Here is a 26,259-nt window from a genome sequence, read left to right on the forward strand (position 1 = left end):
AATCATGCTAAGCGAAGTAAGTCAAGCACAAAAGGACAAGTACAACATGAGTCCCCTGAGGTAAGCTTTAAAGAAAAATGCAAAAGGGGCATAGGGACAAAGCTACTGTACACAAACATTCCTGGGGTGAGGACCAGGTATTTTGGAAGGAACCAGACCAAATACAGGGATACACATGATAGACAACTAAAAAGGAGGTGGGAAAGGAAAAAAGTAATAATAATAAAAAAATGTGTAGCGGGGGCACAGGGCACTAACCCACCCAAGGGGAGGGTACTGTTTATATCTCCACAGGGAAAGAGGGACCGGACTTTAACCCAGTGCTCCAAGGTGTGAATGCAACATGCTGGAGTGGAGTAGGGAACCAGTGGAGAGGTCTGGGGGGAATCTTAAACATTCTTAATCAAAACTGTTAAACCAACAAAATGGGAGGTACAACATCGGACTGGGAATCCAGGAGGTTGAGGTGTTGCTCTTATTGGGCCAAGCACTAACTCACAGGATGATGGTAGTGTCATCGCTTTCTGTATTTGAGTTTTAGATTTAATTAGGGCGTATTCACCCATCATCACCATTCAGCATTTGAACTGGATTAGCAATTCCTGCGATTTGATTCCTGTCTTTACCCGTTCTGCTCTGGAGGTTCTAATAGGACACAGATGCCTTAAACCTACTCAATGCTCTTCCTAGCTACTGATAGTGCCTGCACTGAAGCCTACACTGAGAGTGCACACGTGCCTGTGAGTGTGAAGGCGCCCTGGTGGTTCAATGGCTAAATGCGGGGCAGCTCACCAAAAGATTAGAAGTTCAACCCTCTCCAGTGACTCTGTGGGGGAATCTGATCCTGTAAGATTATAGTCTTGAAAACCCTATGGGGCCATCCTTCTCTGTCCCTTGAGATCTCTGTGACACACATTGGCTCAACAGCAACCAACAACAATCATTTGCATTACTCCCAATATTGACTCTATGTTGCAGGCTTAACCAAATGTCAGACCAACTCACCCTGGATACCACTGACCAAAGATGGAGAGAGCGACTCCAGTTTTGGGGCTCTAGTTGTTGGAATGGCCACTTTTGAAAAGATTATGAACTGCATGCTTTACACCATCTTACTAAGCCCTCTACGAGGATGTATCACTCCTCTTTCATAGATCACACAGACAGGAGGAGAGGCTTAGCACTTTCCCCAAGATCCTCCAGTTGGTAGGATTTCAACCTGGGTTGATCTGACACTAACAAACTATTCAACTATTTTATGAATTGCTTGATCATTATGACATTTTTTAAATAAAAGAAAAAATACATACAGGTGCGTCATCCTTCCAGATGTGTGATGTGGCATTTCTCTTCGAAGTCTAGTTCTGCCACTTATTAGTTGTGGGACTTCAAGTAACTGAATATCTCTACATTTCCTTACATAGCTAAACAACACCCAATATCATTAGGATTAAACCACATAAACCTTGTAAATCACCTCACATTCACTCATGGCCATGGAGTCAATCCTAACTCAGAGGGACCCTCCACGGAGGGTAGAATGGCCCCTGAGCTTCTGAGACTGTCACTCTTCACAGGAGTAGAAATGCCCATCTTTCTGCAAGTAGCTGGTGGTTTCGAATTGCTGACCTTGAAGATCACATCCAAACTCATAATCACTATTCCACTTAAGAAGAGATCAACAAACAAAAAAATTAAAAAAACCAAGCCGAACCAAACCAGAGAACCAAAAATATTGACAAAGAGTCCATTCTGATTTACAATGACCCTCTAAGGGCAGCGTAGAATGTTCCAGAGTATTTCTGAAGTTGTGAATCTTTATAGAAACTGATTTTCTCATCATTCCCCAGAAGACCTGGTGTTAGATTGGAATAAGCAGCCAAGTACTTTAACCACTGGGTCACCAAGGCTCCTTAGTAGAGAGCATAAGCACTCAATACCTGCTTACTTCCCCCCCAAAATTCCCCAGCAAGTTGGATTTTAATCTATAATTCCCATACATACTAGTTGATAATATCTTATTTTTCATTGTTTATAAAAGTAGAGTTTGGGAGAGATGTACTAGCTCTGATAGACAGACATCTAGATTAAGCAGCTTTTTAATGAGACAATAGTAATTGTCTGGTGGGTGACATATATTGGGGAGTGGGTGGGTGAAGATCACTATGAGAATGGAGGACCCTTAAGAGTCCTTGTAAACCTGAGATTTCTCTGACTCTGTAAAACCCGCCGCATTTCACAAACACATAAACGTTTCTCCTACATAGTTATGGCATTTTGGAAGTGCTACACAGAGAAACTGATTCTCTATTCTTTGTTCCAGCCCACACAGTACTCTAAGAAGATCATTAGGAACTATTAAGACAACAGCTCCTCTTTGTTCAGAACTGAGTTGGTACGATCTGTTGTAAATTCAATCTTAGGCTACTTATAGCTCTGCTTGCTGCAGTAATAGAACCAACCAACCAAAAGCCATGAAATGGATTTAGACTCAGACCCTTTAGGATAAAGAATAACTGGCTCATAGAGTTTCCAAGAGGGTAATCTTTTCAGAAACCAACGGAGTGTCCAGTGGGTTTGAACCATTGCCCTTGTGAGCGCTTCATTGTGGCACCAGCAAGACTAAGTACAAGGTCATGGTTCCAAGGTTGCCTTCTGACATCCTAGTCCATAGAACCCGTTCCAAAATACCAGCTCTTTGTACCCTGTAACATGAAGTTGAGATGAGACCCCAATACCCATCAGATGGAGACTGAGCATCGGTTCATTTTTCTACATAGTGATGTCCTGATAGGCGTTTTACTCATTTCTTATCTTTGCAAATCTTTCTGCTTTTCGCCTGTGTGTATGTGTTTAGACCCAAATAAGTTGGCCAATGTCCACAGGCCAAAGGCCTTGATGCCATTAGGATAACTATTTCCTAAATTGTACCGTGTCCTTGAATCATCTGGGCTGCTAACTAAATTCAGGGCCCTGATGCCCCCTTAAGATATACTGGATTCATATGTCCATCACGAGCCCCAGGCGCCTCCACTGTAAGGACCTCAGGTGATTCTGAAGGAGGTAGAGAAATGCCGCTCCTTCACCAGGCAGAATCCATCATTCCACAGGAGGAATAGCATGAGTGGGTCCTTCCTGAACCGGTTTGCCAATGAATTAAGGATTTGGGATCCTAACTCCCCCTCACCCCAAACCAAATCCACTGACTCAAGGTCATTCTGACCCACAGTGTTCCTCTCAGAGTAGAACTGCTCCTTAAAGTCTCCAAGACAGTGAAACTTTACAAACGCAGACAGCCTCATCTTTCCCCCATGGAACTTGTGGTGGGTTTAAACCTTCAACCTTGGAGTTAGCATGGCACAACACTACCCCCACAGTACGACTAGGCCTCCCCACTTGATAAGAGTCGACTCCAAAAACTGGAATTACCCCCTGGAATTAACCCATGTTGCTTTTGTTAGTTGTCATTCAGTTGGCGCCAACTTATACCCACAATGGAAAGAATCGTTGACTAGCCCTATGCCAGGCTCATGAGCATTGGATAAAAAAAAATCTTCTGTGTGAACCATAGGATTTTCACTGGTTGATCTCCAGAAGTAGATTGCCAGGCCTTTTGGTTGTGTCTTAGATGCTACCCCCAACTCTGTCCAGCATGGCATTTAAAATATGGGTAGCTTAGGGTTCCAGTAGGAGTCCTGCTGGTGTAGTGGTTACTTGTTGCACTGCTAACTGCAAGGTCAGAAGTTTGAAACCACCAACAAGCTCTTAGAGTGAAAGACAAGGCTTCTACTCCTATAAAGAATTATAGTCTTGGAAATTCAAAGAGACACATAAAGAATTATAGTTTTGGAAACTCACAGAGGCACTTCTATCCTGTCCTGTAGGGTCACTATGAGTAGGTGGTGAATTTAGGCTTCTAAGATCATAGCAACAGGCTAGCTACCAAGGATTGTATCACAGACTGACACATGACTGGTGGTTAACTCAGATAGATATTGCCTTTAAAGAGAGTGGATTAATTTCAGCACAGGGTTTTGTTGACAGTAGATATTCAACCTGTATTTGGTGAGTGAAAGAATTTTTTGGACCATTTTTTTTCCTTTAGAAATGTCTCAACTTGACACTTGGAAATGTTCCAAAAATATAACTACTTTAGGAAAGAGTGAGCAATGGTAAAGGCCATCTTAAAGTCCTGTAAAGAAAGGATTGTCCCCTTTCCCCCCTTCTCTTTGGAGAATCATCAAGATCAGCAATTTGGGCTTGGCAACACAATTGTCTATCTCCTAAAGAGACAGTGATTAGATTCTGGCTACAGAGGAAATGAACAGGCCTTTTAGATGCAAAATTACTATTTTTTATTTCTAGCTGTAGAGGTTTATCTAATTAGACTCCTCCTTTCTTGCCAGGGAGATTAAGGCAACTACAAAAGGTGCCCTGTTTAGCCCTCAGGCACTGCTGGGAATATCTTAGTACTTATAAAATAACAGTGGAATTTATCAGACACACTCCCATCTTAATGATAACTACTGTGTAGCTGTTGAAGATGCAGCATCATGAAACTAAATGAATTTCGGCAAATTTTGTACTAAAAGGATGTGTGGATAATTGACTGTCCCCCATAAGACACTTGCGAGAGAAAGGAGTCACCAATGAGCAGGCCCGTGGGTGGGGCGTGGGCCACTCTGCAGTTCTGGACACGCGACCCCTCTGCAGGAATGTGGCAGCGTCAAGGCGCTGAACACATTTCGCCTTCTTCAATTGGGTCACATTTGGTGCTTCTTAAAAAGGTACTAAGTCATTTCTAGAGAAGAACACAGGTTTGGCATTTAAGGCATCCCTAAAACTCATACTAAATAATGCATTTAGACAAAATAAATAATGCAAAATATAGGTATAACTGCCTTTCAGAAATCATGCTACAATCTTATGGAGTAAATTTCTACTCTTATTTCTTAAAATATTACTCGATATTAGATCGTGTTAATATGTATATAAGTAGATGTACAAAACGAAAGACATTAAAAAAATGAGACAGAATGCAATTTTATATTCCAACCAGAAATGAAAAGGATTTAAAAATGATTTTGTTACTATGAATGATAAAGTGGCCTGAGTTTTCCTTTCAGTATCTTGCTTGATTCTAAATTGGGAATGAACCAAAATGTTTGTAATGTGTTTTCAGTGTGTTTTATTAAACAGCTGAGCGACCTATTAAAATTAGACTTTCATAAATCACACCTGTGTCTGACCGGGGGCCAGACACTCATTTCCCAGCCAGTTCTCACAAGCAATTTTTCAGAACATGAATAATGGAGGGTACTAAACAACCTTGGCAAAATTATGATCTAATAATCGTGCCACTCATTTAAGACATTATAAGATGACTTTTATTGTACGGGAGAAGAAGCCAATTTAGAATTGGCTACACACACACACACACACACACACACACACACACACACATCTTTGGAGCTAAGACTACCCCTCTAGGAATTCTAGGGACTAGAAAATACATTTCTTCGGGGTTGTTCCTCTGTAGTGCACATCCATTTTACTTTGAAATACGTCCATTTTGTCTTCCACTTTCTCATCAGTAATTTCCCCTCCATTCATTTTCATGTCATTAATAAGTGCATTTGAATTTATCTTAATCTATTCTAGGGGTGTGTTACCATTAGTACTGCTTTTTATTGTAGGGCAATCCCGGCTTTTTATGACCATGAAAAAGAATACAAGCATCGCATGTCTGAGGGTAAGTCAGAACGAATCGCTAACAGGATTTCAGCTCACAGATGCACATGTTGATTGCAGTCAAAACACATCTCAACACGTCTCCGAGATCAGTGAACGGCTGCAGACAAGTTCTCTCAGTACTACAATGGTCTTGGTCTCCATAGGGTGACTTAGGAAAAAAGTCCAACCAAAACAGTAGTTTCCAAGGGGATCTGCTGGGCAGTTAAATTCAAAGCAGAGTCAGCTCAGAAGGTGATGACTCTTGTCTCTTAGGGGTAATCCTGATAGATATTCTCAAAGGACGTTGAGTAAGCACAGTGACACACTGTGAAGACAGTTGAGGAAAAGTGAAAAATAGTTTATTGCGCCAAAGGAGAAGAAAGCTGTGCCCAGGAGTCTTTCATACACAATAGAGTACTGCTCCCTCTTCATGGTACCAAGGGCCGCGTGGTGACAATTTCATGGGGAAGCTTTATCGCATCCACCCTACAGCTCAAATTGTGCCATTGTAGGCATTTTGTCTGTTTGTTCCCAAACACACAGTATGTTTGAAAGCAACATGATTTGAGCCCCAAAAACTATGACCCACACCAACTTGCTGCTAGCAGTCAATTCCCACTCACAGCAACCCTACGGGGCAGACCAGAATGGTCCCTGTGGGTTTCCGAGGCGGTAACTCTTGACAGGCATAGAAAACCTCGTCTTTCTCCAGAGGAGCAGCTGGGGATTTCGAACTGCTAATCTTCCTGTTAGCAGCCCAACATGTACCAACCCCATGATGCCATCAGAGCTCCGGAAAGAGTGTCGCGGCTTGACTTGGTGTAAACTGAGGGGTGCCGAATGCTTCAGGGAAGGTTCAGAGACATAATCTCTGTCTTGAGAAGTGCAAAGACCCAGATGAGGCTAAGTCCAGAAATAAAAGCCTCATACGTTGACATTTTTGTTTAATAAAAGTCTTCTTGGTTTCATATCAACACTTTTTGGCTTGCCCTTATAAATGCAACTAGGTCAACTTTAAGACAATATATTTGGGTACTTTCTTTTAGCCATTAATATTTTGAAATTGCCAAGTGTGTGTGGTTTTATGAATAAATCCAGAGCACCGAGTTATATAGATGGTTTATACCCTCGGCTAATAATCAAGAGACCGAACGCATTTGAAAAGCCTCATAACTGTACACACACAAACAGCATAAGACAATGTAAGTGACTGGAATCTCCTAAAAGTTTGACACTTATGATGTGGATCCAAAGATGTCTCACTCTAGTAAAGGTCATCCGGAGTCGGGGGCATGCACATTGGCAATGGCAGCTCAGACAAGAGGTTTCTCTCTCAAACGGTGTTTTTAAAAATGTTGCCACCAGAACAACCACTATGCAAATACTCTAATGCCAACATGAGCAGAGGGCACAGAGACATTTCACTGAAGAAAACATGCTGGCAGCCAGCAAACATATGAAGAATCGGTCACCTGCATTAGCCCCGAGAGAAATGCAAATCTCAAAGCACTGAGATAGCATCTCAAATCCAGCATTAATAGAAACATTAAAGAAGAGAAGAAGAAGAAGAAAACAAATTCTGATAAGCAGGAGGGGCAGCCACTGAAACTCTCCCACATTGCTGATGGGACTGTGAAATGGCACACCGGCTATAGAAAATGACAAAGAGACGAATGACATGCATAGAGAAGTGCAGACCCATTTTCATCAGAACACTGCTCACAACATCAAAAACACGGAAACTACTTAAATGCGTGGAAAAACGAATAAGCAAACTATGGATCATACACACAAAGGACTACTATGCCACATGAGAGGAGAACAAGGAATCTGTAAAACACATCATGACATAGATGAACCTGGAGGACATGATGCCATATGAAATAGGTTGATAGCTATATATATGCCCATGTATGTATGTATACATATACATATACACGTACATCTACAAACGAGAGACCACTACTATAAAAAGTCAAGAAAAAGTTTTCACACTAAAAGAAGCCTTCTTTGTTGGTTACTAGGGGATGAAGAGAGAAAGAAGTGTAAAAGACAAACTAGAGGATAGATGCATAGTAACTTGAGTCAAGGGAAGAGAAAAAATAAACTTAGAATAACTGAATTAAGTTTTAACATATATATACTATGTATAGGCAGTATCTAGCTTAAGGCATATTCAAGTTGTGACAAGCTATACTTGCAATTATCTCTGTGTGTGTACTCATTCATTAGTAATATGAACTATATATAATAATTAAAAAGATATAATGCTCCCATTCAAAGGAAAGATCAGATCCAAAGGTTGTAACACCATCCTATTGAAAGAAAAAAAGAAAGAGGGAAAGAGGGAGAGGGCTTGGGAGAGACGGAGGGGTGCAGGAAAGGAGAGCAAAAGAGAGAGAGAGGGAGGAAGTGAGGCAGCTAGAGGAAGGAAGGAGGGAGGGAGGAGGAAAAGCTAGCAACCACTTCCAGGAATCCGCCATTGGAAACCCTTTGGAGCACAGTCTGAACTGGCACACAGAGCCTCCCCAAGAGGCAAAACGGAATGGGCTTAATGGCAACTGGTTTACTATAAATTATCTTTAAAGGGGAACACACAAGTTGAGCATCTTCGAACCCCCAACAAAACCTTCACAAATAAATAAAGAGCCTCATTCTTCAAAATAAAACAAAATTCAAAAAACTGAATACAAATAAGTTTCCATTAACAATCATTTTACTAGCATTATGGTTTCATTGAAGGGGGGTTTTATAGTTACAATTTCCCCAACTCCTCCAGGAACTTAAATTGTTATGTGGCCCTGACGCCATATCATAGCCAAAGTCAGCTCTGGAACAAGAAGGGCCAGGCTGACGACTCTCCAGCCCAGAGCTGCCTGAGCATCACTCATTTGCTGCCCCACTTTCCTAGCATTTCAGAGCCAGAAAGCAGCATTCGTTTTTTACTTAATTTTATTTTAAAAGCCCTGTTCTCCTTTCTGGGTGAATTAAGAGCCCTGTGCTCCTTTCTAGGTGAGTTTCAGTGCACATTATACTGCACATGAGATTCAAACACCGTCTAGAGTAAACGCTCCGTGACAGAGGTGTGTGCGCTACAGTATGGCTCCCTTCTCAACACACATGAGAAACAGTCTAACATCATGCACGCCACTTACAGAATTGTTTTGACTTTAAAAGTAACACAACAAAAGTGTTTGAGCCAATTGATGCACGGATTGTTATAAGAGCTGTAAGAACCCCCAATACAATGATTTATAATAGAAAAATAAAAGTAGTACAAGATTCACCAGTTTCTCATTTTCTTGAGACAAGATATATCACTCTCCTAGGTTCTCAAAATTAGCCTGCAACCCCTTTCTCTCTCTCTCTCTCTCTCTCTCTCACACACACACACACACACACACACACACATTACTCAATGTCATACTGGCTATTAATTGTTAAAATGTTGGCACCATAGCCCACCAAAATCCAGGATAAAGAGTAGTTAGCTACTTCTGCCCTCTCCCAGGATTGTTCCAGTGCCCCCACCCCTCCAGGAGGACAGTATGACCCACTTTGGGAAGCCCTGCTCTGGATAGGTGTGTTCCTTTCCCTTAATAAAAATAACCCTCCCTCTCCCAAAACAAGCACATTGCATTCGCGTATTACTGGAAGCAGTGAGTCTAGTGTTTCTACCTGGGAGTGGCTGGTAGGTTCAAACCGTTGACCTTGTGGAGGCTGGTGGTGTTTTTGTTAGGGGCTGTGGGGTCAGTTCCAACTCACAGTGACCCTATAAGGCCTAACCCACAGCACCAACAGGCAAGATGAAATACAGTTAGCATCTTAACTGAGATTGCCCTCTGCTGCCAGGGTGGTTTTATTATTATTATTCAAGTGTAGGACTCCATGTGTTTAGTATTCCTTTTACTTATGTAATTTATACCTTGTGTCCACTGTTTAACAAAAAAAACCCTACTGTCATTGACTCAATTCAAACTCACAGCAACCCTAAAGGGCAGGATAGAACTGCCTCTGGGTTTCTGAGGCAGTAACTCTTTATGGGGATAGAGAGCCTCATCTTTATCCTGCAGAGCGGCTGGTGGTTTTGAACTGCTGAACTTGTAGTAGGCAGTCCAATGTGTACTCCTCCAATTGCCACTGATGGCTGCCATTAGGTAGATCCCAAGTCTCGGTAACCTGATGAAATGAAACATTGGCCAGTCCTATGATTGGCTGCAAATGGAACCACTGGATCCATAGGGTTTTCAGTGGCCAGTTTTCAGAAGTATATCACCAGGCCTTTCTTCCTAGTCTGTCTTAGTTTAGCAGAGGTTCTCAACCTGTGGGTCGCAACCCCTTTGGGGGTCAAACGACCCTTTCACAGGGGTTGCCTGATTCCTAACAGTAGCAAAATGACAGCAAAATGACGAAAATAATTTGATGGTTGAGGGGTGTATTAGTCTAGGTACTTTGGAGAAACAAATCCACAGCAACTCATGTAGAAGAGAGAGTTTTATGTAAAGGTTAAACGTGCATCACGAAAACATCCCAACCCAATGCTGCCCAAGCCCACAAGTCCAACATTAACCCATTAACCCAACACCAGTCCACAAAGTCCTCCACCTCACAAAACAGAGACAATGATGCCGACTGCAGGAGGAAAGCTGAGTCCGTGAACAAACAAGCATCTCAGCACTAGCAGGGGTCTCCACACGGCTGCTCCAGCACCCAGGGCTGCATCGGGATAGGTCCATGTAGCTTCTCCTTGGGGATGTCTTGTAGGAAGTCAGCCTTGCAAGCTGAAGCAGGGAACCACTAAGGCAGCTGCACCCGGTGCAACCATCACAAAACAAGAGACCCGAGAACTAGAAAGGCGAGGCTCACCACCCATTTGTCCCTCCACCTTTCAATTAGCCCCACATGTGATTATCGGCCAGGCTGGCACAATTAACTAACTCAGGGGGTCACCACAACATGAGCGACTATATGAAACGGTCGCGACATGAGGAAGGTGGAGAACCACTGGATTAGAGGCTGTTCAGCATCACAAAGCCACATACGTCTGTGCTGGCCGACAGATGGTGGCTGCACACAAGGAGACGAACCTGGGCTTCCTGAACAAAAGGCAAGATTCTGCCAACTTTAAAGCAAGTTTCTGCTTAAAAATTACCTACTGCCATCTAGCTGATTCCCACTCACAGCGACCCTATAGGGCAGAGGTTTCCAAAACTGTAAATCTTTACAGAAACAGACAGCCTCATCTTTCTCCCAAGGAATGGCTGGTTTGAACTGCCGACCTTGTGGCTAGCAACGGAACACAGAACACATTAGGGCTTTCTGTGTCTCTACCATAAATATTCATAGTTTTATCTTAAACTAGTCGAATGTTTTTTTTTTTTCTGGGTTCAAATGGAGAAGAGTGAAAGGAAGAAGAGGCAGAGAGAAAATGTGTTTTAATACAAATATTACTTCTTACATAATTAAGTGATACTTTTGTTATATTATTTAGAGAACAACACAAGGCCTCTGAATTGACTTCCTACTTTGGTGCACACAGGATATTCTGCCTAAAGAGCTCCAATATGCTTACTGTATTCGTTCTCATAGTGCCTTGGAAAATATGTATGCTATTACCTTGTGCAATAAACAACACAGTCCACATCTTTTTTCAGAGCTTAATTCATGGTCCTGTGGAACCACTCTGGTAAAGACCACTTGGAAATTACCAAATCCCCTGAACTTGACCCTTCTTTGTATTTATACTAGTGTGCACTCTCTCTTCATTGACTTCCTCCCTTTGTGATTCTGAGAAAACAGTTTCTACCTGTTCTCCTCTTACCTCTCTGCATGATCCAATCCCCCCTTTTTGGTACGACCATCTTTACCAGCTGCTTAGAGAGACGGTCTTCTCTGCTCCAGCCTTCCTTTTTCTTGGGCAAGCTCTTTTAGGCCCAAAGCTTCAGCTTCCAGATCTAGAGCAATTCCCGCACGTCCCTCCTGTGTTGAACCCCAGCTTGGACAGCTCTCTCTGGGGTGTGAAGTGTGATGATCTTATCAGGTTCATGTATCCCACTTTCCTCTCAGCATCGTACTTAATTTAACTCCACAACTAGCACCTTCTGTCAAGTCTCTCTGTTTAATAGATCCCTTTTAATAGCGACTGCCAATTCTATCTCCTTAATTGCTATCAATTCTAGCTTCTTAATTTCTTTACTGTCACCAGAATGACACTCTGATACATCAGTATTGTTAAGTGCCTTTGAGTTGACTTTGACGTATAGTGAGCCTCTGTGTGGCAGATCCTTCTAACCTCACAATGTTTGCAATGCTCGAGCCCACGGTTACAGCCACTGTCACTCTAAAGCACTGAGGGGAGTCCTCTTTTGCTGACCCACTACGCTACCGAGCAGGATGTCCGTGCTCCAGGGACTGCTCCTTGCTGATAACATGTACAAAGCGCGTGAGAGGAAGTCTTGCCATTCTCACTTCTAAGCAGTATGTTAGGATAGGTTTTTATGATGGTCAAGCTGAGGTATTAAAATACATAGTCTCCAGACTATGTCACCTTTCTTCAGTTTTAGAAAACTTGAATCACCTGCCTCCCCCCAAACTAACCAATGCAGTTCACATCTGCTATTTTCCCTAACCAGCCAACTAGACCTTGCTTCTCTATCTTAAAGTAATACTTCCATAGTGCTGCTGCAGCACCTGTCTGATTAGAATGCAGTGATCTGATTTCAGGTCTATTGTTTCCTGCATGGCAGTGAGGTCCTTGAGGACAGAGCAGTGTATTTCCATTTGGTACCATCAGCCCAGGATAGTGGTAAAGAGGGAATGATGACAAGAGTAAAAGTTTCCGTCCCATGGACACCCTTTACTGCCTACATTTTGACTCCTAATACAATGTGATCCAGAGTAGGAGTCACTCATTGGAGAGGAAACGCATCGTAAATAAAATTTAACTTTAAAATATTTATTGTTGAATTCTACTGAAATGAATTGGGAGTAGTCCAACCTATGTGGACTTGAAGATACAACCTGCTTGTGCCAACGCATTCACATCTACTCCGAGGTCATGACAAATTGATGATTAGGTAAGAGAACATCTCAGGAACAAATTTGATGCATTGAACTCTAATGGTAGAAGACTTGACGAGCTACAGGATACCACTAAGAATATCACATACGAAGAGAGCCAGCAGTCATTAAACAGATGGGAAAGAACGAGAAGATAACGTGGTTGTCAGAAGGGACTCTGAAGTGTCCTTTTGTTTGTACGGTCGTAAAGACAAATGAGAGAAACGAAGAAGTCAAAGAGCTGAACAGAAATTTTCAGAGGGCAGCTTGAGAAGATAAAATAAAATATTGTAATGAAAGGTGTAAAGACCTAGAATTAGAAAACCCCAAAAGAAGAACACATTCAGTATATTTTAAACAGAAAGAACTAAAGGAAAATTCAAGCCTTGAGTTGCCATCTTAAAAGAATTTATGGGCCAAATATTGAATGATGTAAAAAGAATCTAAAGAAGACAACCGAAAAGTGGGTGAAGGGAGATGTCGGACAGGGCAAGATATGACAAAATAACAATTTATAAATTATCAAGGGCTCATGAGGGAGGGGGGAGCGGAGAGGGAGGGGGGAAAATGAGGACCTAATGACGGGGGCTTAGGTGGACAGGAAATGTTTTGAGAATGATGAGGGCAATGAATGTACAAATGCGCTTTACACAATTGATGTATGTATGGAATGTGATAAGAGTTGTATGAGCCCCTAATAAAATGATTTTTTTTTAAAAAAGGAAGATAATACAGAAGCACTGTGCCCAAAATAACAAGTTGACATTCCACCATTTCAAGAGGTAGCATGTGATCAAGAGTCAGTGGTACTGAGGGAGGAAGTCCAAGCTGCACTGAAGGCATTAGCTGAAATCAAGGCTCCAGGACTTGACAGAGTAACAACTGAACTGTTTCAACAAGCCGATGAAAAACTGGAAGCACTTGCTCGTCTATGCAGAGAAATTTGGAAGACAGCTACTTGGCTAAGATATTGGAAGAGATATTTTTGGCACCCATTCCAAAGAAAGAGTACCCAACATAATGCTCAAATTCAGAAGCATTATCATTGAGATCACATGTAAAGGACATGGTGCTGAATCATCCAACAGCACTTGCAGCAGTACATTGACAAGGAGCTGCCAGGGCCTCAGGTCAGATTCAGAAGAGGATAGGGAACAAGAGATATCAGTGCTGATGTCACCTGGATCTTGGCTGAAAGCAGAGGATACCAGAAAGATGTTTACTTGTGTCTTATTTCCTATGTCAAGGCTTCAACAGTGTGGAACATAACAAACATAACCTGGAGAAGAATGGAATTCCAGAACACTTCATGGTGCTCATGAAGAACCTGTACTTGGATCAAGAGGCAATTGTGCAAACAGAACAAGGGAGTGCAGCCTGGTTTGATATCAGGAAAGGTATATGCCAGGGTTGTATACTGTTACCACACTGACTCAATCTATACACTCAGCAAATAATGAGAGAAGCTGCACTGCAGGAGAAAGTCTATGGTATCAGGATTGGAGGAAGGTTTACTAACAATTTGAGATATGCAGATAACAGAGCCTAGTTTGCTGAAAGTGAGGAGGACTTGAAGCACTTACTGAGGAAGATCAAGGATTGCAGCCTACAGCATGAATTACAACCCAATGTAAAGAAAACCCAAATCCTCCTCACAACTGGACCAGTAGGTAACATCGTGATAAACAAAAAAATATTGAAGTTGTCAAGGATTTCATCTTGCTAGGATACACATTCAACGCACATAGAAGCAACAATTAAGAGACCAAAGAATGAACTGGGTCGATCTTCTGCACAAGACTCTAAATTGGAGTCGAGCAAAGATGCTACTTGAGGACTTGGGTGTGCATGACCCAAACCATGGTAATTTCAACCGTCTCATACGCATGGAAAGTTGGACACCGAATAAGGAAGGCTGAAGAAACATTGATGCGTTTGAATGATGTTGTTGGGGAAGAATACTGAAAGTTCCATGGACTGCCAAAAGAACAAAGAGGTCTGTCTTGGAAGAAGTGCAGCCAGAAGGCTTGTTAAAAGGGAGGATGGTGACACTCTGTCTCATGTACTTTGGACATGGTATTGGGGGAGTCCAGTCCTTGGAGAAGGACCTCACCTGTGGTAAAGTGAGGCACAGGGAGAAAGGGGAAGACCCTTGACAAGATGGACTGACACAGTGGCTTCCACAATGTGCTCAAGCATAAGGACAATTGTGGAGATGGTGCAAGACGGGATGGGGTTTGCTTCTGTTGTCCATGGGGTCCCGCTGTGTTAGAACAGACTCGACGGCCCCTAACCTAACAACAAAAACAACAAGGTGAGAAAGAGAGTGAGAGAAAAATGCAAAGGCTGAAAAGGTGGTTGCTGGACATTTATGACAAGTATTATTTAACTTTATATTTTGAAAGTAATCCTGTGACCCCCTTATAATTTGCTGGAAGAATAAAAGCCTCTCGCGGTGGCTGTTCCATGCCATTCTATTCACTTATGATTCCTCCAGATGTCTACAGCACGACTGAAGGCTTATTTAAACTAGTGGGTTAAGTGTTAGGCTACTGACCACAATGTTAGCAGTTCAAACCCACCAGCTGCTCCACAGGAGAAAGGTGGGGGCGTCTTCTTGGGCTGTGATCTGCAAGGTCAGCAGTTCAAAAATACCAGCTGCTTTGCAGGAGAAACATGGGGCTTTCTACTTCCATAAAGAATTACAGTCTTGGAAACCCACAGGGTCAGCTCTACCCTGTCTTATCGGGTTGTTATGAGTCAGCATTAACTTGATGGCAGGAGTTTGGCTTTTTGGTTTACTGTTCACTTAAGAGACTGCAGTTCAATACAAACATATCGAGAGCCCTGGTGGCTTAAGGGGTTATGCGTTGGGCAGCTAACTGCAAGGTCAGTTGTTTGCTGGAGAAGAACACTGATAGTACAGTGGACTGCCAAAAGAACAAACCAACCTGGCTTAGGAAGAGTACAGCCAGAACGCTCCTTAGAGACAAGAATGGCTAGACTTTGTTTCATGTATTTGGCCATGTCTGCAGAGACCAGTCCCTGGAGAAGGACATCATGCTTGGTAAAGTAGAGGGCAGTGAAAAAGAAGAAAGCCTTTGAGGAGATGGATTGAGGTAGGGGCTGCAACAATGGGCTCAAACATAAGGTGAACTTTGAGACTAGTTCAGGATCAGGAGGTCTTTCCTTCTATTGTACGTCAATTTACTATGCGTCAGAACCAACTCTATAGCACCTAACAACAACAACAACAACAATATTGTTTATTAATGTGAGCTTATGCGTGATAATGAAAGGGTAGATATAGAAGAAGCAGCCCTGATGCTATCTGTAAATACTAATAAATCTGCACTTTCTCTACACTCTAGGAAGATATTTTATAAGCCAATGTGGACTTTGGGAAATACTTACACAGTCATTGAATTAGGGAAAAAAGCATACTGTGGCAAAAGATGATCTGGATTGAATAATCCACCTTGCAATATGCAAAATAAAGACAAAACACAAATGTACATTATGTACACAGGTGAGTCTAGCATATAGTAACAAACATATATAACATACAGTAACACACATATATATGAGGGGAGAAGAGATGTTGCTGTTGTAAGCACATTAATTAAAGTGTAGCTCGGACACACCACTTTATCCGATTTAAGACTCCATTCTGAGTCTCTCGGGAGACAGGTGAGGCTCTTTCTCCAAAGTGAAGAGTCTCTGAAACCCTGTGCAGGGCGGCTGTGAGTTGGTTTGGACTCAGTGGCTGGGTTTTGGGGTTGGGGGGCGACTTAATAACTTCAGTGTGACCTGGGCTGGGCTAGATGTTTTCATTGTAGACTATCCTCATTCATTCATTCATTCATTCATTCATTCATGCTTTCAGTAAACAGTCCTTACATAGCTCCTATGGACCACCAGGATGGGATGAAGAGGGGACTAGCTCATCAGACTCATGTCCTGCCCCATAAGGTGCCTGCAGTCTGGCTGGATGAAGAAACACTTTTATGAAACTCTCATTCATGTATGCAGATGCTAGGTCAACAAAATTTCATCAGTCTCTTAAAAATGTCTACAAGGCCTTTTCTATAGATTAGTTCCATAGTCAGTACTGGGAAAAGAAGTAATCCTCACACCGCTGTTAAAATAGAAACCCCGTTATCTAGAATTTTCCTCTATTTGGAGCCTTTCCTAAAACACAGTTCAAGCACACGAAGGGATATTAACTCTTTCTATTCGGAGTTCTCAAATATTTCTTCATGTGGGGATTTTACATAAATACCTGGAGCGTGAAGGGAATGTGGGGTGGAAAGGGAGAATCGATTACAAGAATCTAGGTATTGTCTCCTCCCTGGGGGATGGACAGCAGAGAAGAGGGCAGGGGGAGACGGACAGTGTAACTTATGACAAAACTATAATACGTTGTGAATTATGAAGGGTTCATGAGGGAGGGGGTGGGGAGGGAGGGGAAAATGAGCAACTGGTATTAAGGGCTGAGGTGGAGGGCAAATATTTTGAGAATGATGAGGGCAGCGAATGTACAAATGTGCTTGACACAATGGACGTATGTATGGATTGTGATGAGAATTGTACGAGCCCCCAATAAAATAATTTAAAAAAAAGATGAAAACAAAGACCTAAACTAAGAAACTAGATAATGGAAAATGCTTAACAGGAAGACCAAAAGCACCTATAGAGCAAGTGAAGGTTAAAAGAACTAAGCCATTGGAAATTTGTGAATATTAGCAGTAACACTGGATTCAGCGCTAACTGGCAGAACCCAAAAGCCCTATACACGGAGGGAGGTATCACATCCACTTACCTCTTTCACCAGTAAACTCTCAGCCTTGCTCGCTGCATCCTCGGGCACTGTAGAGTACAATGTTCGGATGTCCCAAGGCACCGTGGCGATCTGAGAGGAACAGCGAGAAGAAAGAAAGCACTTCATTGTGAAAGCACTGAGCAGCCTAGCAGGCTGCCAACACAGCTGGGAAGTTATCTCAGATCTTCCCATTGAAGGCTAGCAAGTGTTTACAGAAACTTCTGATGTTCTTAACATGGCTCTAGTTACCACTGCCGGCAGTTACAACAATTCCAGTCTTACCACTGCAGTTCATAATTTTAATTCCAGCATCTTCTCTGCAGCAAACAAACTAACAACAACAAATGGGCACCTATTTTGACTTCAGTGCATTCCTATGGGTACATGTATCTTATTTATTTTTTGGTAATGTCAAAACCAACATCAAGTGGAGAAAAAGTAGAAAACGTCCGTGCTATTTTACTGCAATGGTAAATCCCCTTTCGGGTAACTGCAGAGTGCAATTGGCTCCTTTTGGAAGCTGTGTGTGTGTGTGTGTGTGTGTGTGTGTACATGCCCACGCTTATAGGTGTAGGGTGCATGTGAGAGGTCACACTTAGAGGTGATAGAGTAGAATGGGTGCTCGGTACATCTGAACCTTGAAGAAAACACATCATCTTTTCTTTTTTTTCATTGAAACAGAACACTTTTCAACCTCAATGCCAACCGAACACATTCAAGACAATGGAAACACACAGGCTAACATGCAATGTAATCCTGAAAATAAACCATCCCAAATAGAACGTCCTGGACTGTTTCCTCGTTATAGATCGTCAGCTCCTCCCAGCTGGAAAAAAAGGATGATGTGAACCGTAAGCGTCCATCACCAGCCAGCTGCTTCCATGGGTCTGCCTACTTCCTCACACTCTCAGGGTTGCTAGGATGATCAATCTGTTGACACTGATGGAATTAACACTGTGATCTTTTCTACTGTACATCCCGAAAAGCACGTATGATTCATCAGGAAGTCTAAAGCACGGATGAAGATTTATTTCAACTAGTGAGTTAAGTGCTAGGCTACTGACCACACTGCATTCAGACCCTCCAGTTGCTCCAGAGGAGAAAGGTCGAGGTTTCTGCTTCCTTCAAGGCTGGCATTTTCAGAAACCGAACTGGGCAGCCATCCTCTATCCTGTCAGGTCACTACAAGGCAGAATTGACCCGAGGACAGTGAGAGCTCAAAGAACGGCATTTTTCCAGCCTAAACTGCTGAAACCGATAAACGTCTCAAGAACCATCCTTCATGTGTAAGGAAATGGTTAGGAATGAGGTCAGGGAGTTTCCGTCTCAGGAGCTGCTGTGGCATTCTGCCACCAAGGGCCACCAGGCTTCCCACCAGCCTCTTAGTTTCTTCAAATCTCTCTTTGTTCTCATTCTTGAAGTCAACTCCGTGACCAAAGTCCTCAAAAGAGGATTTGTTATATATGCTGAGTGTGTGTCAAAAGGTCTGTGTGCGTGTCTGGTTGTTTCTGTTGGTGTGCGATGTCTGTGTGAACATGTGTATGGTTTATGGTCTGTGTGTATATGTGTGTGCATGCTTCTCTATGAGCACACAGGAACTGTCATACGTGGCTGAACCAGTGTGTGTGCACATGCAAGTAGGTACATATATGGTGCGTAATGAATGTGTGGATTTGAGATGCAAGTGTGCATCTGTCTAAGGATGTGGTTTGTGAGTTCGTGTGTATGTGGTATGTGGTATTAGAACGTGTGGCTATTGAGTGGTGTATGAATACACAGGTGTTTTCTGGATGAGTCACTGTGTGTGCGTGTGTGTGTGTGTGGTTATGGTGCTTTTTTGTGTGCGTGTCAGTGTGAGTGAGTTGGTGCTTGCAGTTCTGTGTAAGCAAGCACGTGCATGTTGGAGATCATGGGCTTGGTCATAAGGAAAGAGGAAGAAGGTCATGTGAATTGAAAAAAAAGAGAGGACGAAAAATCATCAGAAAGCTATTTTCTGATACATTAAAACAACAACAACAGAACCCAAACTCATTGTAATTGGGTCACTTCTGCTAATCCAAAACCACTACTGGAGGGCCTTGAGCTCTGGCTGGACACATGTGCCCCAGGATTTGTCCACGATGGCGAGAACAGAGCTCGGAAGTCCTGTCTAAACGGTCACAGCCATCACGCCAGGGTGAGAGAAGATTCACACACGTGGAGCCCTGGCTTCCTCTATGAAGGACACCAGGTCCAGCCGAGGGACTACCATTTAGAGTTTACATCGCAAGTTCCTTCTGCATTTCCTCCTGGATGTTGCTTATTTTATGTGATTCACTCAGATAGAAGATAAGCCATGATTAACATCTGCTGAAACGTTCGGAATAGGAGATTAAAAATTATGCCTGCAATGAGCTCTTGGGGTTTGTGCTGGATTGCCGTTATCTAGGCATACCTCTGTTTCCTGTTTGGAAACTTACGGCAACGTTTTAACTTACTTGGTTTGCAAAGAAAATGACATTGCGTATCTCTTAGAGATACGCTTTCTCTAAATCCAAAAGTTTCTCCCTTTTGGCCATTATTTTAAAACAATGATTTTATACACATACATGGTCTTTTCCATTATCCTAATGGATTCTTTCTTTTTATTTGTAATAATTGATGCCAGAACATACTTAAAGTCATTTGGAGGGACTTGGTTCAAAGTCCAGCTCAGTTAAAATCCTGTCCAGTTAAACTATAAACGTATTGCTTTGCTAAGGGCCTGGTATGTAGCATAATTGAGCAGACTCCGTACTTAGCTGGTTTAAGAAGTTGCTTTGCCTTCTTTTTCATAAAGAGGAAGTGAATAGACTATGAGCTCAGTTTTGCAACAACCTCGTTAATAATCACCTGATTAGTGACCTCACAGGGAAAAGATGGACCCGACATACATGTCCGTTAACGCTCATTTGAAAATATATGACACCGGGTCAATAAAAATAGCCTGAGCAGGTGCTTTAGGGCTGAGCAACTACTTCTAGATCTGAACTGCATTTTCTTTGCAAAATAAGACAATTATGGCTGACTCACTCTCGTGTGGCTACGTGACAATTCTGAAAATTCCTTTAGCTGCATGTATGTATTTGTTGTATATCTAATGCATTTTACGGCATACAGCAGGGTAAGGCAAGCGGTACATATATAAAACAGGCCTATGATGCCTGCTGTTCTTTCTGATCGTGCTGTACTACTAGAGCATTGTCCTGAACACTGGGAGCCCACGGTAAAGCTTCAGAAGTGTGTTCTCATTTGGAGAACTGTGCTCCTTCATCTCTTCTCGATTTCTTTAACATGCCCCTGTTGACACCAACATAAATTGATCAAATAAGGAGAAGATGATAAAGAATCGCATTTGTTAACGGCATTAATATGGTTACTAAGAATTTCTTTTCTGAGAATCAGACGCTTTCAGACCACTACAAGTTGCTTTGGCCACAACAGACTTCCTGTTTTTCTTTAGTAACCCATTGGTCGACACTTAGTGTAGCTCAATAGCATGAAACGGATCTGGGGCGCCTTGGCACCCAGCGAGCTCCTCTTCTGCTGGTCGAGCTTTCTGAGGGGCCTATTGTTCAGCGAGGAGGCCTTGGGAAATACAGTATTTGCTGTGAAATGATGCAAGCTGGCCCGCGTTTGCACTTTTACTTCTGAAATGTTCAGATCTCATGGGATGCATCCGGTCCCTTCCTGGTCTCTGCTCTCTGGTGGTGACGAGTCCTGTGTTTCTGCCCCAGTCCCCCTGCGAGTGGCTAAAATAACTACAGACACTTCATTCTCATCACGCCAGGGCCGTTTCTCAATTGGCCCACAATCGGACAAAGGCCACTCTCAAAGTCTAAAACAGAGGCTGTTTTCCCCCATCCTGGGGGGCAGAAAGGCTCCTTCGGTTGGCAGTGTAATAGCTAGCCGCTCCAAAGGAGAGCCATCAGTGAAGGTGCCGCCAGCTATCGATCAGTCCCGGCTTGGGAAGCCACCCGCTCAGTGTCTCAGTCTCACCCAGGAGGACCAGGAACCATCACCCCGTTAGCAAGTCCCATTGATGCCAGTGATTAAAAGTGACCTTCATCCAATTTCCTCAGAGGGAGACACTGAGTGTTCTATGGGATACTCAACAGACATTATTATTAGTTGCTTGGGTTCCCCTGCCCCCCCATCTTTCTGACAAATCCAGAAAAATACCTTTATTGTGGTTTTATTGTATTGTTTTAGATATATGAGAATGTGATTTCAAAAAGAGAAGGTCCTTCTTGTCTGGCCAAAGTGGAACTATGTCAGAAATGTGCAAACAGCGAACAAAATACCCGAACCCAAACCCACTGCTGACCTTGCAGTTAACAGACCTATATTTAACCCACTATGTCACCAAGGCTCCTGCCCAATCGTGAACAGTGGCTCCTAATTCAACGGTTGTCCCATCCAACCAAGTCATGCATGGGGTCTTGGCCATGCACACGGCTATCTCTAAGTGAGAAGGAGAAGCTTCATGGTACAAGTGGTTTAACATGCTTGCCTGTTCACGGAACAGTCTGAAGTTCAAGTCCACCCACGGACACCTCAGAACCCCAGCAAAACAACCAAACAAACGCTTGGTGATCTACTTCTGAAAAATCAGCCATTGACAACCGTGTGGAGCACAGTTCTTCAACAAAACACGTGAGGTACTTCCAGTCTGAATCGATGAAAGGGCAACGCTTTTGTCTTGTTTTTCCTTGTATAAAAGCAAGCCTCATCAAATCTCTTTTGGAAATAAAAGGTAACAGTCACATGAAATAAATTTTGACATGGTCTTTAGTGTGCCTAGGGTTATCTATTGTTTGAAGATGTGTATTTTGTTGTTGCTGTTGATTCTGTTGCTTTCTTCCTCTGGTGCTTTGCGGTTAACTGAACAGTTGGCGGTTTGAGCCCATGCAGGAGTTCTGTGGGACATGGACTCGATGATTTGCTCCTGTCAAGAGTTCAGTCACCTGGAAAAACCTATGAGGCAGTCCTACTCTAGCACACGGGTTGTTGTGAGTCAAGATCAACTTGCCTTACCCTAACAACAATTCCTATTATACAATCTCATTTACAGTATTTACTGAGGTGTACTTGAAACACCCTAAAGCCCCCTCTGTGAAAGTATACAGTTCAAGGGCTTCTGGTATATTCTTAGAGCTGTGCAGCTACCTGAACATACAGAGCAATTTAAAGAAGCTCCATACGTGTGAGCAAACACTCTCCGTTTCCTCAGTCAGTGGCACTCACTAATCCACTTTTTGTGTCTGTGGATTTGTCTGTGCTGGTCATTTCGTATAAATGGAATCCTATCAGATCCAGCCTTTTATTTTTAACTTCTTGTACTTCAGGTAATGCGTTCAAGCTTCCCCCATGCTGGGGCCTGTATCAGCACAACATCTGCTCTTTTTGCCAAATCAGATGGCACTGCACGAACACTCCACTCTGTGTTTGTTCCTTCGCCAGTTTATAGACACTGCAGGTATTTTCACATTGAGGTTATTATCAATACTCCTGTGAACTATCATGCATAAGTTTTGGTGTGGACGTATGTTTCTAGTGTGATGTTGAGTACAGAGAACAGGCTTCCCTCCAGGGCGGATGATCCCTTCAGGACCAGTGGTGTGAGTGGCGATACTGGGAGGGTGGAGGGAGAGTGGGTAGGAAAGAGGGAACCGATGACAAGGAACTATATGTGACCTCCTCCCTGGGGGACGGACAACAGAAAAGTGGGTAAGGGGAGATGTCAGACAGGGCAAGATATGACAAAATAACAATTTATAAACTATCAAGGGCTCATAAGGGAGGGGGGAGCGGGGAGGGAGGGGAAAAATGAGGACCTAATGCGGGGGGGCTTAAGTGGAGAGGAAATGTTTTGAGAATGATGAGGGCAATGAATGTACAAATGTGCTTTACACAATGGATGTATGTATGGATTGTGATAAGAGTTGTATGAGCCCCTAATAAAACGATTAAAAAAAAAGAGAGAACAGGCTTCCCACATTTTTACTACATTAAGCAAGCGAATACTCTAGGTTCCCTCAAATTTCATACCTAATACTTATAGCAGTGTCCAGTCAATAGTGTTCTCTCTAGGTGGAAACTCTACTAGCAATAGTCAAGTTTGAGTTCTGTCCTCCCTAATGTTCTCCATCCTTGGTTCAAAGTCCTTCCAAATCTTAGTGTCAACAGCTAGCAAACGCAAAAATATAACTTGAAGTGAGTTAGAAATCAAACAAACAAACTATGACTTAGCTCTTAAATGGCAATGACAATGCTGCGTGTGCTCTCTCTGAGCCCTGAGAATTCAGCTAGCCCCATTCAGGAGCCAAGGAGGAAAAAGATGTCCAGGTTCTTACAAAATATTAAGCTCTGTCTCAGTAAGAGCAGCGAGCAGAGAAAAATGAGAACTCGTGACCTTTCTGCTTTGCCATTTAAAACCTATTAAGGCCTCTCTGCTTCCTCTCATAAAATGACCCATGTGGCTGGGGTTGGACGTCCCAGGTGCCAGACGCTCTTTATAGCTAGGCACAGACTATATAAGAATAAGCAAGGAATCCACAATTCACAAGCCCTGGAATCCATCATTTATCCAGTCTTAACACTAAGCCACTGGTTCCACCTGAGACGACTAGAGCACTATGACGATTAGAACCCTGATATGAAGGTAGGATTTGAGAAGATCAGGGACAAGCTGCTATCCTGTCACATCGATCTTTGACTTGGAAATTGGAACTGCACTGTGTTGAAGGCCTGAAACCTTTCAAGAGTCAGCACTGCTTCGCGTTCATATTGGTGGTTTATGGAAGCTATGCCATGGCTCTTGTCTAGCTAGCTTCTTTCCAAGTAATGATATGCCTTTCCTGTACCAGCAAGTGAAGCTGAGGTTAAAGAACCCCTAGTAGCACAATGTGTGAAGCCTTGGGTAATGTAACTTCAAAGACAGTGGTTTAAACATACCAGCTGTTCCCCAGGAGAAAGATGAGGTTGTTCTCAAAAATGTACTGTCTTGGAAACTGTATAGAGAGTGGCCAGTTGGACAGGACTCAATGAGTTTACAACGGTTCTTAACCAAGGATGTAGAGCAGATGGGAGGGCAAAAAAATCAAACCCTGATTCTTGCTATTCCAATTTCTATCGAAACTGGGCATTGGCTGGAAATAACAAGTGCACAAGATGGAATAAATATTAACTCTCTGAAGATTAGTACAATGCACTAAACTCTCCTAGTATAAGAGGTTTTGCATTGAGTTGCACAAGATTGGCAGTTCAAACCCATCAGCCATTCTGCAGGAAAAAGATGAGGTTTTCTACTCCTACAAAGATTTAGCGTCTCAGAAGCCCACATATGGTTGCTGTGAGTCAGAAGGTTTTTGTCTGCTTGAATTTTTGAAGATTAGTATAGTGGTACGATTCTAAAGAGCTTCTTTAATTCAGTAAGAATGTGCAAAGATTCTGTCTTGTACACAGGATCACATTAGGAGCATACAACCAGACAACCACGTGTCCATCCGAGATGAGTATTCTACGATGAGTATTCGCAGTAGAAGGTGTCCCATGGAGTTGAGCTGAAATAGAGCAGCATGTGTAGGAATGAAATATAGATAATAGTGTAGCCTGTCATTGTTGTAAGGACCCCTGGTGGCCTAATGGTTAGGAGTCGGGCTGCTAATTGCAAGGTCAGCAGTTCCAAACCACCAGTCTCTCTGCAGGAGAAAGACAGGGCTTTCTACTCTCTAAAGAGCTCCCGTCTCTGAAAGTCACGGTGGTACCCTATCTGTACTCCTGGGTCGCCCTGGTCTGCACTGCCTCGATGGCAGCGAGTTGGTCATTCCTCTGCTGTTGTCAGGTGCTACTGAGTTAGCTCGGACTCACAGCGTCCCTTCCTACAACAGAATGAACCCTGCCATCCTCACAAGGACTCTTACGTTGCAGGTTGTTGTTGCAGCCACTGTGCTGGCATCTTGCGAGGGTCTCCCATCACGCACCTGCCTATGTATCTTACTGGGGTGGCTCTTGTGTGCTGTAATCTAGAAGCTATGCCGCCGGCATCCCAAACACCAGCAGGGTCACCGTGGGGAACATGTTCAGCAGAACGTCCTGACTGAGACTGAAAGAAAGAAAGAGGCAGTCCAGTTCGTGGGATGACTCACCAAAAACGTCACGAATTGCAGCCTTTCCCTAGTGAATGAGGTCCACGCTTTCCGACCTCCATACCCTCTTGGTGACAGTTCTAGACTGCATGGAAATGAGTCCACTTCGGGCTTTCTGGACCTTTTGTTTAGCACAAGAAACTCATTTCTGACTTTCTCAGTTCGGCTCATGTTCTTTTGAATGGGTCTGGACTTCAGCTGCCTCATTGGATAACGTGATTCAGTGTGTCCTTCACACTGTTCCCCCTCCAGACCAATTTGACAAAGTCATAGTTGGGTGGCTGAGTCTTCTTTTTCTCTTAAATTTCTTTCTATTTTTAAAACTATGGATATGTGCGTATGTTTGTAAAACCATTTTCCCTGTTTCTATTGTTTCTATTGCTGTGAGGTCCTGCCTCGTTTGTTCTGACTCAGAGTAACCCAATGTGCAATAGACGAGACATGGCTGGGGCCTGCGCCATCCTTGTTGTGTTTGAG

At 43.0% G+C, this 26,259-nt stretch overlaps 1 protein-coding gene across 1 annotated transcript in view; it reads right to left on the reverse strand.

Annotated features, from left to right (window-relative positions):
• Positions 1-26,259, reverse strand: part of DOCK10 (dedicator of cytokinesis 10) — a 200,867-nt gene that overhangs the window by 110,834 nt on the left and 63,774 nt on the right. The window contains exon 3 of the mRNA XM_045294740.1: positions 17,615-17,704. Within this exon, the coding sequence (XP_045150675.1) occupies positions 17,615-17,704 (90 nt within the window). The remainder of the gene's footprint in view (positions 1-17,614; positions 17,705-26,259) is intronic.

Source organism: Echinops telfairi, unplaced genomic scaffold (genome assembly GCF_000313985.2).
Source record: "Echinops telfairi isolate 266 unplaced genomic scaffold, ASM31398v2 ScPeMD7_3;HRSCAF=10, whole genome shotgun sequence".
NCBI classification, from domain to species: Eukaryota; Metazoa; Chordata; class Mammalia; order Afrosoricida; family Tenrecidae; genus Echinops; species Echinops telfairi.